This window comes from Blennius ocellaris (assembly GCF_963422515.1).
Source record: "Blennius ocellaris genome assembly, chromosome: 7".
NCBI classification, from domain to species: Eukaryota; Metazoa; Chordata; class Actinopteri; order Blenniiformes; family Blenniidae; genus Blennius; species Blennius ocellaris.
In genome coordinates this window covers 29,284,139-29,303,823 of record NC_137656.1, presented here as the reverse complement: position 1 = coordinate 29,303,823, position 19,685 = coordinate 29,284,139, and the positions used below count along the sequence as shown (strand labels likewise).

Sequence of the window (19,685 nt, the reverse complement as noted above, 5' to 3'; positions counted from 1 at the left end):
TGGACTGCTGGTGATGAAGAGGAGGGACTGCTGGTGATGAAGAGGATGGACTGCTGCGTGATGAAGAGGATGGACTGCTGCGTGATGAAGAGGCTGGACTGCTGCGTGATGAAGAGGATGGACTGCTGGTGATGAAGAGGAGGGACTGCTGGTGATGAAGAGGATGGACTGCTGCGTGATGAAGAGGATGGACTGCTGCGTGATGAAGAGGATGGACTGCTGGTGATGAAGAGGATGGACTGCTGGTGATGAAGAGGATGGACTGCTGGTGATGAAGAGGACGGACTGCTGGTGATGAAGAGGATGGACTGCTGGTGATGAAGAGGATGGACTGCTGGTGATGAAGAGGATGGACTGCTGGTGATGAAGAGGACGGACTGCTGCGTGATGAAGAGGACGGACTGCTGGTGATGAAGAGGATGGACTGCTGGTGATGAAGAGGATGGACTGCTGCGTGATGAAGAGGATGGACTGCTGCGTGATGAAGAGGATGGACTGCTGGTGATGAAGAGGATGGACTGCTGGTGATGAAGAGGCTGGACTGCTGCGTGATGAAGAGGCTGGACTGCTGGTGATGAAGAGGATGGACTGCTGGTGATGAAGAGGATGGACTGCTGCGTGATGAAGAGGATGGACTGCTGCGTGATGAAGAGGATGGACTGCTGGTGATGAAGAGGATGGACTGCTGGTGAGTAAGAGGATGGACTGCTGCGTGATGAAGAGGACGGACTGCTGGTGATGAAGAGGATGGACTGCTGCGTGATGAAGAGGATGGACTGCTGGTGATGAAGAGGATGGACTGCTGCGTGATGAAGAGGACGGACTGCTGGTGATGAAGAGGATGGACTGCTGGTGATGAAGAGGATGGACTGCTGCGTGATGAAGAGGATGGACTGCTGGTGATGAAGAGGATGGACTGCTGGTGATGAAGAGGATGGACTGCTGGTGATGAAGAGGATGGACTGCTGCGTGATGAAGAGGATGGACTGCTGGTGATGAAGAGGATGGACTGCTGCGTGATGAAGAGGATGGACTGCTGGTGATGAAGAGGACGGACTGCTGGTGATGAAGAGGACGGACTGCTGCGTGATGAAGAGGATGGACTGCTGGTGATGAAGAGGATGGACTGCTGGTGATGAAGAGGACGGACTGCTGCGTGATGAAGAGGACGGCGTGCTGCGTGATGAAGAGGACGGCGTGCTGCGTGACGAAGAGGACGGCGTGCTGCGTGACGAAGAGGACGGCGTGCTGCGTGACGAAGAGGACGGCGTGCTGCGTGATGAAGAGGACGGCGTGCTGCGTGATGAAGAGGACGGACTGCTGCGTGATGAAGAGGATGGACTGCTGCGTGATGAAGAGGATGGACTGCTGGTGATGAAGAGGATGGACTGCTGGTGATGAAGAGGCTGGACTGCTGCGTGATGAAGAGGCTGGACTGCTGGTGATGAAGAGGATGGACTGCTGGTGATGAAGAGGATGGACTGCTGCGTGATGAAGAGGATGGACTGCTGCGTGATGAAGAGGATGGACTGCTGGTGATGAAGAGGATGGACTGCTGGTGAGTAAGAGGATGGACTGCTGCGTGATGAAGAGGACGGACTGCTGGTGATGAAGAGGATGGACTGCTGCGTGATGAAGAGGATGGACTGCTGGTGATGAAGAGGATGGACTGCTGCGTGATGAAGAGGACGGACTGCTGGTGATGAAGAGGATGGACTGCTGGTGATGAAGAGGATGGACTGCTGCGTGATGAAGAGGATGGACTGCTGGTGATGAAGAGGATGGACTGCTGGTGATGAAGAGGATGGACTGCTGGTGATGAAGAGGATGGACTGCTGCGTGATGAAGAGGATGGACTGCTGGTGATGAAGAGGATGGACTGCTGCGTGATGAAGAGGATGGACTGCTGGTGATGAAGAGGACGGACTGCTGCGTGATGAAGAGGATGGACTGCTGGTGATGAAGAGGATGGACTGCTGGTGATGAAGAGGACGGACTGCTGCGTGATGAAGAGGACGGCGTGCTGCGTGATGAAGAGGACGGCGTGCTGCGTGACGAAGAGGACGGCGTGCTGCGTGACGAAGAGGACGGCGTGCTGCGTGACGAAGAGGACGGCGTGCTGCGTGATGAAGAGGACGGCGTGCTGCGTGATGAAGAGGACGGCGTGCTGCGTGATGAAGAGGACGGACTGCTGCGTGATGAAGAGGACGGACTGCTGGTGATGAAGAGGACGGCGTGCGTCCAGGTGACAGCGACAACGAAGAGGATGTTTAATTGGGACAGTGAATTAGAGGACTGATGGTTTCAGTGCAGGAGGAAGATGAAGACCACGGTTCCTGGTAGGCTGCAGTAGACACTAGATATTGTTACCAGTCGTCATGGAGATATCTCCTAGTAGAATGTTGTTCATTGTTCAGTAAAAAGGCATAAGAACATAATTTGTGTGTTACCGATACCTACGTATATTTAAAGGAGCCGTGTTACAGGCACTGTTTGAAACAATCTGCAATATGTACAGTATTTGCTTATGTTACCATGTTGATTAAAGTAAAAGTTAAAAAATCCTCCGTGTAATATCTTTCTGTGTAAATTCTCATATTATAAAGGTGTTTTTGGTTCTCTGTTGAGACATAAAAGTGAAAAGAATAGATGTTGCGCTGTAGCTTTGTGTTTGAGGGGTGACGTGACACCTGGACGTGCTCTACTCTTTTCACTCTTGTGTCTTAATAGAGAGAACAACAACATGTTTACAATAGTAAGAAGACATGATGAACGTTTTTGAGCTAATATCTCATATTACAACATGGGACACATGCGGCTTAAAATCCATTGCGGCTTGTACAAGAACAACATTTATTTTCTTTCTAAAATTAGAGCATGCGGCTTTTAATCAGGTGGCTCTGGAGTCCGGAATTTACAGTAACCTCTGGAATTTACAGTAACCTCTGGAATTTACAGTAACCTCCAGAATTTACAGTAACCTCTGGAATTTACAGTAACCTCCGGAATTTACAGCAACCAAGTACATCCTTCCTTTATTTGCATATATTTGTCATACATCTCTGTATTTTGTCTTCAAAAAGGTTCACTATACAGAAAGTATTCACTTTGTGTTTTATAAAAGCATCTTTTTGAGCTCAAATTGAAGTCATGGTCACACAGGGAACATTTGATTGCGTCATCTGGTGACATGCAAATGAATCATTACATCACAAGACGAGAGGAAGGCGAGTTGAAGACGAGTTTCGTGGGGACGTTTGTGACAGGGACAGTCAATCACATTACACACGTTAAGAATCATCCGCCATCCACCATCTTTGACAAAAGTTCTCCCAGCTGAAGGAGCCAGTACAAAAGTCCCGATTTGTTTTTCTTAACCAAGAATGTGTCATTTGTATGTGCCGTTTCCACTTCTGATGTGACGTCAACTCACCACTCCCACACTCCAAGTAACTTCTCATGTGGACTTTCAGAGGAGTTATGGACAGAGTGACTTCCTCCTGGGACATTGGGAAATGCTTCACCATGTCAGCGAGAAGCCTGCACACACAGAGACGAGCACAGAGGAACACAATCCACACGCTCCAGCAAAGAGAGCCACGCTGGTTTTCCAGAGGCGAGCCCGCCTTCTGGTCCTGTGTTTCACAAGAGTCAGACGACTGCTCTGAGCAGCTGGACGCACACATACTGGCTGCAAGCGCTCTATTGAGCAGTGCATGCTGATACATCCAGTTAGGAGTCAGTATGCATCCAATTATTACCTTATTTGGCATAAATCAGCTTCAAATACAAGAAACACTGGCCTTTTATGAGCAGAACAACCAGTGGAGTTCTCTGAATGAAACACATGTCCATGTCAAGTTCCAGCTGCTGCCCATCCTGGTAGTGAAGCACTAACCTGGCAGGGGCCTTCAGCACATTGGCACAGAGGTGTGGGTGGAACACTGCCTGCAGAGCCTCGCTCTCCTGGTATCTGAGGCTGTAGGTTTTAGTGACGCCTGTTCCACAAGCAGAAACAGGACATCAGGTGCACGCTGCCACCAAGTGTTCACCATACGCAACACCATGACTACAGCCTTTCATATAGTCATTCATTAAAGGAGGATTTACTTGTTTTAATGAATGAATAAATACAAATTATCCCCAAAAACTCCTTTGAACAACAAACAATTGATGATGAATGCATTTCCTACCATGTCTGCAGAAAAACTTGATCCTCAGTCGGTCAAAAGAAGGGCTCATGGATATCTCACATCTCACCACGTTACCCTGGACGTAGCTCGAACTTCGGAAAAGTGGCAGCACATGCTTCAAGACAAAAAACTCATGCAAGTCAGCCTTTTCTCTTTTTAACTGATGTCCATTTCCTAGTGTGAGTTCACCTCTTCTCACATCATCCAGACGGAGTAATGAATGGGAGGCGAACAGGCGGACAAGTGCCGTACCTTCATCACCAACTGGCATGTGGCGGGTTCCCTGCCCTGCTGGGAGCCTGGACCGTACTGCTTGAAGAACATCGGTGGGAAGAGGAAGCAGGCGTACGCAGACTGAGTGCAATTCACTGATCTCAGTGCCAACTGAAAGGAAGAGACACACAGAGACAGATTGGGTCACAGTGCTGCTCACGTCCAGCAGGGGGGGCTATTTGGATTGCATGTTCTCCCTGTGCAGGGGTGGCTTTTCTAGGGGTTGTGTGGTTTCCTCCCACAGGACATGCATGTTGGGCTAAGGGGTGACACTAAATTGCCCATATGTCTGTCTCTCAGTTTGCCCTGTGAACACCCGTCCAGAGTTTAACCTAAATAAAGCAGTACTGGTGACCCGTCCAGAGTTTAACCTAAATAAAGCAGTACTGGTGACCCGTCCAGAGTTTAACCTAAATAAAGCAGTACTGGTGACCCGTCCAGTTTAACCTAAATAAAGCAGTACTGGTGACCCGTCCAGTTTAACCTAAATAAAGCAGTACTGGTGACCCGTCCAGAGTTTAACCTAAATAAAGCAGTACTGGTGACCCGTCCAGAGTTTAACCTAAATAAAGCAGTACTGGTGACCCGTCCAGTTTAACCTAAATAAAGCAGTACTGGTGACCCGTCCAGAGTTTAACCTAAATAAAGCAGTACTGGTGACCCGTCCAGTTTAACCTAAATAAAGCAGTACTGGTGACCCGTCCAGTTTAACCTAAATAAAGCAGTACTGGTGACCCGTCCAGTTTAACCTAAATAAAGCAGTACTGGTGACCCGTCCAGAGTTTAACCTAAATAAAGCAGTACTGGTGACCCGTCCAGAGTTTAACCTAAATAAAGCAGTACTGGTGACCCGTCCAGTTTAACCTAAATAAAGCAGTACTGGTGACCCGTCCAGAGTTGAACCTAAATAAAGCAGTACTGGTGACCCGTCAAGTTTAACCTAAATAAAGCAGTACTGGTGACCCGTCAAGTTTAACCTAAATAAAGCAGTACTGGTGACCCGTCCAGAGTTTAACCTAAATAAAGCAGTACTGGTGACCCGTCCAGTTTGACCTAAATAAAGCAGTACTGGTGACCCGTCCAGTTTAACCTAAATAAAGCAGTACTGGTGACCCGTCCAGTTTAACCTAAATAAAGCAGTACTGGTGACCCGTCCAGTTTAACCTAAATAAAGCAGTACTGGTGACCCGTCCAGAGTTTAACCTAAATAAAGCAGTACTGGTGACCCGTCCAGTTTAACCTAAATAAAGCAGTACTGGTGACCCGTCCAGAGTTTAACCTAAATAAAGCAGTACTGGTGACCCGTCAAGTTTAACCTAAATAAAGCAGTACTGGTGACCCGTCAAGTTTAACCTAAATAAAGCAGTACTGGTGACCCGTCCAGAGTTTAACCTAAATAAAGCAGTACTGGTGACCCGTCCAGTTTGACCTAAATAAAGCAGTACTGGTGACCCGTCCAGTTTAACCTAAATAAAGCAGTACTGGTGACCCGTCCAGTTTAACCTAAATAAAGCAGTACTGGTGACCCGTCAAGTTTAACCTAAATAAAGCAGTACTGGTGACCCGTCCAGAGTTTAACCTAAATAAAGCAGTACTGGTGACCCGTCCAGTTTGACCTAAATAAAGCAGTACTGGTGACCCGTCCAGTTTAACCTAAATAAAGCAGTACTGGTGACCCGTCCAGTTTAACCTAAATAAAGCAGTACTGGTGACCCGTCCAGTTTAACCTAAATAAAGCAGTACTGGTGACCCGTCCAGAGTTTAACCTAAATAAAGCAGTACTGGTGACCCGTCCAGTTTAACCTAAATAAAGCAGTACTGGTGACCCGTCCAGAGTTGAACCTAAATAAAGCAGTACTGGTGACCCGTCCAGTTTAACCTAAATAAAGCAGTACTGGTGACCCGTCCAGAGTTAAACCTAAATAAAGCAGTACTGGTGACCCGTCCAGTTTAACCTAAATAAAGCAGTACTGGTGACCCGTCCAGTTTAACCTAAATAAAGCAGTACTGGTGACCCGTCCAGAGTTTAACCTAAATAAAGCAGTACTGGTGACCCGTCCAGAGTTTAAACTAAATAAAGCAGTACTGGTGACCCGTCCAGAGTTGAACCTAAATAAAGCAGTACTGGTGACCCGTCCAGTTTAACCTAAATAAAGCAGTACTGGTGACCCGTCCAGTTTAACCTAAATAAAGCAGTACTGGTGACCCGTCCAGTTTAACCTAAATAAAGCAGTACTGGTGACCCGTCCAGAGTTTAACCTAAATAAAGCAGTACTGGTGACCCGTCCAGTTTAACCTAAATAAAGCAGTACTGGTGACCCGTCCAGAGTTGAACCTAAATAAAGCAGTACTGGTGACCCGTCCAGTTTAACCTAAATAAAGCAGTACTGGTGACCCGTCCAGAGTTAAACCTAAATAAAGCAGTACTGGTGACCCGTCCAGTTTAACCTAAATAAAGCAGTACTGGTGACCCGTCCAGAGTTTAAACTAAATAAAGCAGTACTGGTGACCCGTCCAGAGTTGAACCTAAATAAAGCAGTACTGGTGACCCGTCCAGAGTTGAACCTAAATAAAGCAGTACTGGTGACCCGTCCAGAGTTGAACCTAAATAAAGCAGTACTGGTGACCCGTCCAGTTTAACCTAAATAAAGCAGTACTGGTGACCCGTCCAGTTTAACCTAAATAAAGCAGTACTGGTGACCCGTCCAGAGTTTAACCTAAATAAAGCAGTACTGGTGACCCGTCCAGTTTAACCTAAATAAAGCAGTACTGGTGACCCGTCCAGTTGAACCTAAATAAAGCAGTACTGGTGACCCGTCCAGTTTAACCTAAATAAAGCAGTACTGGTGACCCGTCCAGTTTAACCTAAATAAAGCAGTACTGGTGACCCGTCCAGTTTAACCTAAATAAAGCAGTACTGGTGACCCGTCCAGTTTAACCTAAATAAAGCAGTACTGGTGACCCGTCCAGTTTAACCTAAATAAAGCAGTACTGGTGACCCGTCCAGTTTAACCTAAATAAAGCAGTACTGGTGACCCGTCCAGTTTAACCTAAATAAAGCAGTACTGGTGACCCGTCCAGAGTTTAACCTAAATAAAGCAGTACTGGTGACCCGTCCAGTTTAACCTAAATAAAGCAGTACTGGTGACCCGTCCAGAGTTTAATGATAAAAGTTCTATTTGGGGTTCATATAATCCCCAAAGTGGTTTTTCATTGATTCCCTCCAGCTTGAGTTCACAGTGATCTTTCTCTGTTCTACCTGGTGGGGGAGCTCAACACCTTGATTCTATTTGATAACGTCACAGAGCTGGAGAAGCCCCGCCTCCAGGAAGATTGACATGAGGAGAAACCAAAACAAGACACGCCCACATCTCAGTCTCTGCTGCTTCACATTGAACTGCTGTTTTTGTTGTTCCACATCTGTTTTCACCTTCATGTCCACTGGAGAAAATGTGTTTTCACCTTCATGTCCACTGGAGAAAATGTGTTTTCACCTTCATGTCCACTGGAGAAAATGTGTTTTCACCTTCATGTCCACTGGAGAAAATGTGTTTTCACCTTCATGTCCACTGGAGAAAATGTGTTTTCACCTTCATGTCCACTGGAGAAAATGTGTTTTCACCTTCATGTCCACTGGAGAAAATGTATTTTCACCTTCATGTCCACTGGAGAAAATGTGTTTTCACCTTCATGTCTACTGGAGAAAATGTGTTTTCACCTTCATGTCCACTGGAGAAAATGTGTTTTCACCTTCATGTCCACAGGAGAAAATGTGTTTTCACCTTCATGTCCACAGGAGAAAATGTGTTTTCACCTTCATGTCCACTGGAGAAAATGTGTTTTCACCTTCATGTCCACTGGAGAAAATGTGTTTTCACCTTCATGTCCACTGGAGAAAATGTGTTTTCACCATCATGTCCACTGGAGAAAATGTGTTTTCACCATCATGTCCACTGGAGAAAATGTGTTTTCACCTTCATGTCCACTGGAGAAAATGTGTTTTCACCTTCATGTCCACTGGAGAAAATGTGTTTTCACCATCATGTCCACTGGAGAAAATGTGTTTTCACCTTCATGTCCACTGGAGAAAATGTGTTTTCACCTTCATGTCCACTGGAGAAAATGTGTTTTCACCTTCATGTCCACTGGAGAAAATGTGTTTTCACCTTCATGTCCACTGGAGAAAATGTATTTTCACCTTCATGTCCACTGGAGAAAATGTGTTTTCACCTTCATGTCTACTGGAGAAAATGTGTTTTCACCTTCATGTCCACTGGAGAAAATGTGTTTTCACCTTCATGTCCACAGGAGAAAATGTGTTTTCACCTTCATGTCCACAGGAGAAAATGTGTTTTCACCTTCATGTCCACTGGAGAAAATGTGTTTTCACCTTCATGTCCACTGGAGAAAATGTGTTTTCACCTTCATGTCCACTGGAGAAAATGTGTTTTCACCTTCATGTCCACTGGAGAAAATGTGTTTTCACCTTCATGTCCACTGGAGAAAATGTGTTTTCACCTTCATGTCCACTGGAGAAAATGTGTTTTCACCTTCATGTCCACTGGAGAAAATGTGCTTTCACCTTCATGTCCACTGGAGAAAATGTGTTTTCACCATCATGTCCACTGGAGAAAATGTGTTTTCACCATCATGTCCACTGGAGAAAATGTGTTTTCACCTTCATGTCCACTGGAGAAAATGCGTTTTCACCTTCATGTCCACTGGAGAAAATGTGTTTTCACCTTCATGTCCACAGGAGAAAATGTGTTTTCACCTTCATGTCCACTGGAGAAAATGTGTTTTCACCTTCATGTCCACAGGAGAAAATGTGTTTTCGCCTTCATGTCCACAGGAGAAAATGTGTTTTCGCCTTCATGTCCACTGGAGAAAATGTGTTTTCACCTTCATGTCCACTGGAGAAAATGTGTTTTCACCTTCATGTCCACTGGAGAAAATGTGTTTTCACCTTCATGTCCACTGGAGAAAATGTGTTTTCACCATCATGTCCACTGGAGAAAATGTGTTTTCACCTTCATGTCCACTGGAGAAAATGTGTTTTCACCTTCATGTCCACTGGAGAAAATGTGTTTTCACCTTCATGTCCACTGGAGAAAATGTGTTTTCACCTTCATGTCCACTGGAGAAAATGTGTTTTCACCATCATGTCCACTGGAGAAAATGTGTTTTCACCTTCATGTCCACTGGAGAAAATGTGTTTTCACCTTCATGTCCACTGGAGAAAATGTGTTTTCACCTTCATGTGCACTGGAGAAAATGTGTTTTCACCTTTATGTCCACTGGAGAAAATGTGTTTTCACCATCATGTCCACTGGAGAAAATGTGTTTTCACCTTCATGTCCACTGGAGAAAATGTGTTTTCACCTTCATGTCCACTGGAGAAAATGTGTTTTCACCTTCATGTCCACAGGAGAAAATGTGTTTTCACCTTCATGTCCACAGGAGAAAATGTGTTTTCACCTTCATGTCCACTGGAGAAAATGTGTTTTCACCTTCATGTCCACAGGAGAAAATGTGTTTTCACCTTCATGTCCACAGGAGAAAATGTGTTTTCACCATCATGTCCACAGGAGAAAATGTGTTTTCACCATCATGTCCACTGGAGAAAATGTGTTTTCACCTTCATGTCCACTGGAGAAAATGTGTTTTCACCTTCATGTCCACTGGAGAAAATGTGTTTTCACCTTCATGTCCACTGGAGAAAATGTGTTTTCACCTTCATGTCCACTGGATAAAATGTGTTTTCACCATCATGTCCACTGGAGAAAATGTGTTTTCACCTTCATGTCCACTGGAGAAAATGTGTTTTCACCTTCATGTCCACTGGAGAAAATGTGTTTTCACCTTCATGTCCACAGGAGAAAATGTGTTTTCACCTTCATGTCCACAGGAGAAAATGTGTTTTCACCTTCATGTCCACTGGAGAAAATGTGTTTTCACCTTCATGTCCACTGGAGAAAATGTGTTTTCACCTTCATGTCCACTGGAGAAAATGTGTTTTCACCTTCATGTCCACTGGAGAAAATGTGTTTTCACCATCATGTCCACTGGAGAAAATGTGTTTTCACCATCATGTCCACTGGAGAAAATGTGTTTTCACCTTCATGTCCACTGGAGAAAATGTGTTTTCACCTTCATGTCCACTGGAGAAAATGTGTTTTCACCATCATGTCCACTGGAGAAAATGTGTTTTCACCTTCATGTCCACTGGAGAAAATGTGTTTTCACCTTCATGTCCACTGGAGAAAATGTGTTTTCACCTTCATGTCCACTGGAGAAAATGTGTTTTCACCTTCATGTCCACTGGAGAAAATGTATTTTCACCTTCATGTCCACTGGAGAAAATGTGTTTTCACCTTCATGTCTACTGGAGAAAATGTGTTTTCACCTTCATGTCCACTGGAGAAAATGTGTTTTCACCTTCATGTCCACAGGAGAAAATGTGTTTTCACCTTCATGTCCACAGGAGAAAATGTGTTTTCACCTTCATGTCCACTGGAGAAAATGTGTTTTCACCTTCATGTCCACTGGAGAAAATGTGTTTTCACCTTCATGTCCACTGGAGAAAATGTGTTTTCACCTTCATGTCCACTGGAGAAAATGTGTTTTCACCTTCATGTCCACTGGAGAAAATGTGTTTTCACCTTCATGTCCACTGGAGAAAATGTGTTTTCACCTTCATGTCCACTGGAGAAAATGTGTTTTCACCTTCATGTCCACTGGAGAAAATGTGTTTTCACCATCATGTCCACTGGAGAAAATGTGTTTTCACCTTCATGTCCACTGGAGAAAATGTGTTTTCACCATCATGTCCACTGGAGAAAATGCGTTTTCACCTTCATGTCCACTGGAGAAAATGTGTTTTCGCCTTGATGTCCACAGGAGAAAATGTGTTTTCGCCTTCATGTCCACTGGAGAAAATGTGTTTTCGCCTTCATGTCCACAGGAGAAAATGTGTTTTCGCCTTCATGTCCACAGGAGAAAATGTGTTTTCGCCTTCATGTCCACTGGAGAAAATGTGTTTTCGCCTTCATGTCCACTGGAGAAAATGTGTTTTCACCTTCATGTCCACAGGAGAAAATGTGTTTTCACCTTCATGTCCACTGGAGAAAATGTGTTTTCACCTTCATGTCCACTGGAGAAAATGTGTTTTCACCTTCATGTCCACTGGAGAAAATGTGTTTTCACCATCATGTCCACTGGAGAAAATGTGTTTTCACCTTCATGTCCACTGGAGAAAATGTGTTTTCACCTTCATGTCCACTGGAGAAAATGTGTTTTCACCTTCATGTGCACTGGAGAAAATGTGTTTTCACCTTCATGTCCACTGGAGAAAATGTGTTTTCACCATCATGTCCACTGGAGAAAATGTGTTTTCACCTTCATGTCCACTGGAGAAAATGTGTTTTCACCTTCATGTCCACTGGAGAAAATGTGTTTTCACCTTCATGTCCACAGGAGAAAATGTGTTTTCACCTTCATGTCCACAGGAGAAAATGTGTTTTCACCTTCATGTCCACTGGAGAAAATGTGTTTTCACCTTCATGTCCACTGGAGAAAATGTGTTTTCACCTTCATGTCCACTGGAGAAAATGTGTTTTCACCTTCATGTCCACAGGAGAAAATGTGTTTTCACCTTCATGTCCACAGGAGAAAATGTGTTTTCACCATCATGTCCACAGGAGAAAATGTGTTTTCACCATCATGTCCACAGGAGAAAATGTGTTTTCACCTTCATGTCCACTGGAGAAAATGTGTTTTCACCTTCATGTCCACTGGAGAAAATGTGTTTTCACCTTCATGTCCACTGGAGAAAATGTGTCTTCACCTTCATGTCCACTGGAGAAAATGTGTTTTCACCTTCATGTCCACTGGAGAAAATGTGTTTTCACCTTCATGTCCATTGGAGAAAATGTGTTTTCACCTTCATGTCCACTGGAGAAAATGTGTTTTCACCTTCATGTCCACTGGAGAAAATGTGTTTTCACCTTCATGTCCACTGGAGAAAATGTGTTTTCACCTTCATGTCCACTGGAGAAAATGTGTTTTCACCTTCATGTCCACTGGAGAAAATGTGTTTTCACCTTCATGTCCACTGGAGAAAATGTGTTTTCACCTTCATGTCCACTGGAGAAAATGTGTTTTCACCTTCATGTCCACTGGAGAAAATGTGTTTTCACCTTCATGTCCACTGGAGAAAATGTGTTTTCACCTTCATGTCCACTGGAGAAAATGTGTTTTCACCTTCATGTCCACTGGAGAAAATGTGTTTTCACCTTCATGTCCACTGGAGAAAATGTGTCTTCACCTTCATGTCCACTGGAGAAAATGTGTTTTCACCTTCATGTCCACTGGAGAAAATGTGTTTTCACCTTCATGTCCATTGGAGAAAATGTGTTTTCACCTTCATGTCCACTGGAGAAAATGTGTTTTCACCTTCATGTCCACTGGAGAAAATGTGTTTTCACCTTCATGTCCATTGGAGAAAATGTGTTTTCAGGTACCAGTATGGTTCCTCACTATTTGTCTTGTGGAAGAAGAAGCCCAGTGGCCAATGTGTCTGGACTTGTTGTTGTTTTCCACAAACAATGTTTGTTTGTGAGCGACTCTTCACGAAAGAAGCTTCCAGAACTACGGTACTTTGAAACTGGACTTATATTTCATATAAACATGAAATATAGACAACATGGGTCCTTTAAAGCAACACGTGTGGCATCTTAAAACATCCTTTTACCGTGAGATTTGTCAGAGATATGCAGTCTTACCCATGCTGTGACATGCAGTTTATATTTTCAGACAACTGTCCAAACAGATCACATGAAGTCACCAGCCATTTCAATCGTGCTTGAGAATCTAAAGTGATCCAGGACAGCAGTGCAGCAAAATATCACTTTTACACAGCTTGGGACAGTCAGAAATTCCTCTTGAAAATGTACAACATATTAGTGCCATCAAACAAAGAAAATATTTTAATCCGATTAATCACAGGGTTGCTGTGGATAATTTCTGATTAATCACAATTAAATACCATCCATTTTTAATCACGTTTCAGTTTGCATGAGCAAACAGACTGAATAAAGAAGGGAATATATACACACACACTAAAGGTCTTCATTGAGAGGGTTTGCTGATTGACATGTACTCAGACCAGCCAGTCTGGTATCAAGAACCATGTTCATGGTCATTTAACACCTTTCTGCCCCATTGTGGACGCTCATGGCCTGTGGGCCTGTCAGGATGTACACTAGAAGAATTATGATAGTGACTACAAGAGGATATATGAAATGATATGAACATACAAATAGGAAAGAAAGAAAACCTTTAGATCAGGGGTCTCAAACTCAACTTACCTAGGGGCCGCTGGAGGTAGAGTCTGGGTGAGGCTGGGCCGCATCACAAAAAAAAGGCTTCAAGTATTCCAAAAAAAAGATCAACTGATCCAATCTTCTCAATCTTAACAAGTCAGAACACGCAGAACACGAACAGTTCTTCAGAACATAGGCTTCATTTACTTCCTTCTACTCCTTGCTACCAGAGACTTGGCAGCGCTTCCTCTCACACAGCTGAGCCACATCTGGCTTGAGGGAGGAGGCAACAACCTCAGTGTAGCTTTAAGGTGCTCTTCTTTAAGTCTGGACCTGAACTTTGACTTATTGAAGTTCATTGTGGAGAAGAGCTTTTCACACAGAGGTGCTGCCAAAAAGGCACATGGTCTGCTTGAACATCCTGGAAAGCTCAGGGAAGGGGGGGGGCAGTTTTCTCAAAAATTGTTCAAGCTCCACTGTTTTTCCACTCACCTCCCTGAACTTGGCTTTGAGTTCAGTATTACACTGCAGGTCAATTAGCTCCATCTGCAGGACAGGGGGGGGGGGGCATCCTCCACATTAAAGGAGAAGGGGTCAGTAAAAATGTGAAAAGTGGCTCTGTGTGTCTTGAAGTCTGCAAACCTGTGATCAAATTCTTCTTGTAGCTTTCCGATAGTATCAGCATAGTATCAGCGTACTTCTCACCACTGAATGGTGTGCCTGAATCCATGAGTGCCTTGCATGCTGGGAAATGGCAGAGGTTTGTCTGGGAAAGCTGGGCTTTCCATAACACAAGTTTTGTGGAAAATGCTCTGACGCTGTCATATGCAACACTGACAAGCTGGCCCTGGCCTTGTAACTTCTTGTTCAGCACATTCAGCTCCTGTGTGATGTCAACAAGAAAAGCTAAGTCCATTAGCCATTTAGGATCACTTAGCACAGGAACAGTCATCCCATCCTTCTCCATGTAGGCTTTCACTTGTGCCCTCAACTCCAAAAACCTCTTCAAGACCTCCCCCCTGCTGAGCCAACGTACCTCGGTGAAGTAGAGCACGTCCTCATATTCTGACTCTACTTCCACCAAAAAGTCGCGGAACTGCCGGTGCTTTAAAGCCCCGGATCTGATATGGTTGATGAATTTCACGACGTCAGACATCACATTGTCAAACCTCAGGATTTTGCTGCAAAGGGCCTGCTGATGGATAATGCAGTGCAGAGCAATGGCATCTTCCACACCCTCCTCTTCCAGTTTTCTTCCAACAAGTGCTACAAGTCCGTTTTTCCTCCCTGTCATTGATGGCGCTCCATCGGTAGTTATTCCAGCCAAACACTTCCATTGCAAGCCGGCATCCTCAATGCAATCGCACAGCTGGCAGAGTATCTCCTGACCGGTGGTCTGGCCCTGCATTGCAATCACTGTGAGCAACTCCTCCGTAACTTCCTAATTGTTACCAACACCACGGACATGTATTGCGAGCTGCGCCGTGTCAGTGACGTCTGTGCTCTCATCAAGAGCGAGTGAGTAAGAATGGAAATGTTTAGTCACATCAGCTTTTCAGCCAACACAGTGGCAGAGCGCATTTCTGACATGTCAGGGAACATTTATGATCAACTGCGTGAGAAAGCTAAACTGAGCCTTTTTTTCCGGGCAGACTATACTATACAGACTATACACAGGGCAGCCTGTGACATGCATTGTTTGATGAACTCGCCGTCTTTGAACGGCTTTCCTGCTTTAGCGATCATCTCACTCACCACGTAGCTCGCTTTGACAGCCGCTTCACTCTCTTTGCTGGCTTTCTTGAAAAAAGTCTTGTTGCCTCAGTAGACATGTTTTAAGTTTGGCGACCCGGTCCTCTCGCTCATCTCCCAGGTATTTTGCATACTCCTCAGCGTGTTTAGTTGAGTAATGACGTTGAATGTTATACTCCTTGTGCACCGCAACTTTATCCGTGCATATTAGACACGTTGGGATGCCCCTGTGCTCAACAAAAAAATATTGCAGCTCCCACTTCTCCTGAAATTGTCTGTGCTCATCGCCAACTTTTCTCTTCACGACAGGTTTTGAAAAAGACATGGCTGGGGCTAAATAAAACCGTATAGCATATTTTACTTCCAATCGTTCATCCAAACATTTTAAAGTGATTGGCGCTGTTCTCGCGAGCCTGAGCTACGGGAGCCCACAGGTGTTAAAAAATATAAAACCCCCAGATGCGTGCGAGAAAAAAATGCGTGGGCCGCACTGACACAAAGCTTTGATTAGAAGCAGAGGGCCACAAAATATTGACCCGAGGGCCGCAATTGGCCCCCGGGCCGCGAGTCTGAGACCCCTGCTTTAGATGAACAAAACAAAAACAAAGAAACAACTCAGTCCACTTGATCTACATTAGCATGATCAAAAAGGTGTAGGAAAATGTAAAACACTTATTCATTCCTACCACTCAAACATATCCCGTCACCCACTGTGACAACAATGACTTAAAACTACATTTTACACAACGGTTGCACAGATGCTAATAATAAACTGTGGTGCATTTCGATGCAATATTCTCCACTGAACAATGGAGCCCTCACAAACATGAACTATTGCATTTCTCAAGAATCAGTCAGAAGTCACTTCTTAGTCACTCCTGTGCTGTCAGAATCATTTCTCTGAGGTGTTTCAGTAATAAAAAGGAAAGTTTTGTACGAGTTTTGTTGGTCTGGTTTTAACTGCAGGAGCTGACGGCTTTGAGTGATGTGTTCAGGTGCATCACGACATTTTAACGAGCTGCGGCGCTCAGACAGTAGTGATGTGAGAAGCTCAATATGATTAAAATGTGATTGATCGTGATTAGAGAGCTGGAACTCCATGAGCAGCACACGTCAGTGGTGAAGTTTTGGCGGTGCGGCTCCGACAGAGTTCGGCCAGGACCGTTGGCACTGCCCATATGAATTTGTTGGGCCAGAAGGAGCCCGCCGGCGGAAGTGAAGTCATTTTGTTCAGTCCGTGTGGCTGATATTGTCATTTTCAATAAAATAATTTGGGTAATTTTCGTTTCTGGGAGCATTTCTGATAATAGTTTAATACATTCTATACACCTTTATTATTTTTGTTATTTTCTTGTCATTTATTACAATCCTTCTTGCATTCGCATAACATTAGTTAATTTGTTTTTATAGATATTATTTTTAATTATATATAATTATGTACTTGGAAGCAGCAGATCAGCATAGAAGCAGCAGTACACATGCACATGCCCTTGGTGCTGCTGTTTGTCCTACATGACTGGAACAACTGACCTACTTATGGTTCTTCTCAGTGTCAGTCGTGTCTCTCGCCCCTGTGGAGGTCCAATACTGACCTACTTATGGTTCTTCTCAGTGTCAGTCGTGTCTCTCACCCCTGTGGAGGTCCAATACTGACCTACTTATGGTTCTTCTCAGTGTCAGTCGTGTCTCTCACCCCTGTGGAGGTCCGATCCAGCCACAGCTCGTCTCCAATCCTTGCCAGAGCATGAACGGCCTTCCCGACGGCTACAACGCACCACAGCACCCCCAGTGGAGAGAGTTAGTACTGCTTCAAAAGTGATTCTCATACCAAAACCAACTAGTTCAGCTAATGCTAAACTACATTGAGCAGCCAGCGCCTGAGAATCCCCCAAAAATGTTCTCAGGAAATCCAAAACAATTACTTTAACTTTCTAGAGGCACATCGTTTTCTGTCAAGTGAGCCTTCACCTTCGTGTTGCTAGCCAGTGTTGCTAACTAGCACATCAGCAAGCGAGCCTCAGGAGGAACTTTAAAATGAAAACTAACTCAAACAGAATTATTATACACGTGCTAAAAAAAAGTTCTGTGTAACTTTGTCATCATTTATCACATTCACCACGACCTTTAATGGAGCGGCTCCCTTCCAGGACACACGTCATGTTTCCCCCACGCGTCTTCTTCTTCTTCTCTGGTGTCATGCAGTCTCGACGCTGTAACGGCGTCGTGCTGCCCTCTACAGGCCGTTATTAACATTCCTTTTTCCGGCGCAATCCATAGCAATGTAGGTAATCCAACAGTTCCTTCATTCGAGTCCAGTTATCCAGGTTGAGCAATGTGTACAGATTAAAAAGCGTTTCTCCAGCAGCTCCAGGTCTCTGAACACCATTCTTCTTTGAACTGTGTAATTCCTGTGCTGGATGAGAACACTTGAGAATGTTGTTGTGGGCAGGGCCGCCCCTGGCCAAGTAGGGGCCCTAAGCAGGATTTTATTTTGGGGGCCCCCTTCCAATAACATAATAATAATAATAATAATAATAATAATAATAATAATAATAATAATAATAATAATAATAATAATAATAAATAATAATAATAATAATAATAATAATAAATTACAATTACTAACGAATCAAATGAACAGCCTCTATCAACAGTGGAACAAGAACTTTACAGATCAACAGTGGAACAATAACTTTACAGATCAACAGTGGAACAATAACTTTACAGATCAACAGTGGAACAATAACTTTACAGATCAACAGTGGAACAAGAACTTTACAGATCAACAGTGGAACAATAACTTTACAGATCAACAGTGGAACAAGAACTTTACAGATCAACAGTGGAACAATAACTATACAGATGCACACGTCTGAAAAAACTTTGTGGCATAAACAGTTTATGCCACAAAGTTTTTTCTTTTTTATGTCAACAACATCCCACCTTCAAGTGAAGCACGAGCCTCTGACTGTTTGGACTTTTTCTTTCTTTTGCTAGCTCCTGAATCGTATTGACGTTTGGAAGCCATCTCTCTCTCTCTCTCTCTCTCTCTCTCTCTCTCTCTCTCTCTTTCTCTCTCTCTACTCTCTACCTGTAAACAACTGCCTGCCGGCCCATCTGATTGCTGATTGGTCAGATGGTGAAGCTTCGCGCTTTCAATCATTGCGTCTCTCTCTCTCTCTCTCTCTCTCTCTCTCGCTCGCTCTCTCTCGCTCGCTCTCTCTCTCTCTCTCTCTCTCTCTCTCTCTCTCTCTCTCTCTCTCTCTGTACTTTCTACCTGTAAACAACTGCCTGCCGGCCCATCTGACCGCTGATTGGTCAGATGGTGACGCTTCGCGCTTTCAATCATTGCGTCTCTCTCTCTCTCTCTCTCTCTCTCTCTACTCTCTCTCTCTCTCTCTCTCTCTCTCTCTCTCTCCTGCCTCAGGCTGACTTGGTGGTGGTGTTCTACGCCGCCTCTCGGCAAAATGCAGTGCATCCTTTGCGCATTTGCAGAGAATGATGATACTTTATTGATCCCGAGGGAAATTCAATTCACTTGCGCAAAATGGGGCCCCCATGGATCGCGGGGCCCTACGCACAGCGCGTGTTCTGCGTGTAGGGAGGGGCGGGCCTGGGTGTGGGTCTTCTGCCACCTCTTGGAGAGTCGCCACTGCGACATTGGGCTGGCCCCTCCTAGGAAAGGTCACCACTGTTCTGTGTTCCAGCCATTTGTGGATCATGGTTCTCTCTGTGGTTCTCTACAGTCCCAGAGCTTTACAAACATCTGTAGAACCTTTTCCAGACTCATAGATTTCAATTACTTTTTTCCAATCCATCCAATCCACTTTATTTGTAAGTAAGTAAGTAAAGTAAAACTTTATTTATAGAGTAAATAGCACTGTGTTGTATAGCACATTTTAACAACAACGTGTTTCCAAAGTGCTGCACATGTGACTGCACATAAAAAACTAAACTAAACAGTCCAACACTAAATAAGTATAAAACCATAAAATTAAAATAAAAACAGATTAAAAACTACAAACACATTAAAAAAAACTACAAATAAGAATACAACAATTTAAAAGAATAAATAGAAATATAAAAATGCTTAAAAAGCAATAAAATAAATAAGAATAAAATAAATAAATTTCTTCGACTCGGC

The 19,685-nt window shown here is 44.2% G+C and overlaps 1 protein-coding gene across 1 annotated transcript; it reads right to left on the bottom strand.

Moving 5' to 3' along the window:
• Positions 1-3,178: 3,178 nt before the first annotated feature.
• On the bottom strand, positions 3,179-17,739 carry rad9b (RAD9 checkpoint clamp component B; the record flags this gene model as incomplete). Its single annotated transcript, XM_080499232.1, has 7 exons — positions 3,179-3,182; positions 3,445-3,540; positions 3,899-3,998; positions 4,194-4,308; positions 4,446-4,577; positions 17,235-17,305; positions 17,658-17,739. 7 exons carry the CDS (start codon positions 17,737-17,739, stop codon positions 3,179-3,181), a joined length of 600 nt encoding a protein of 199 aa, XP_080355358.1.
• Between the last annotated feature and the right edge of the window lie 1,946 nt (positions 17,740-19,685).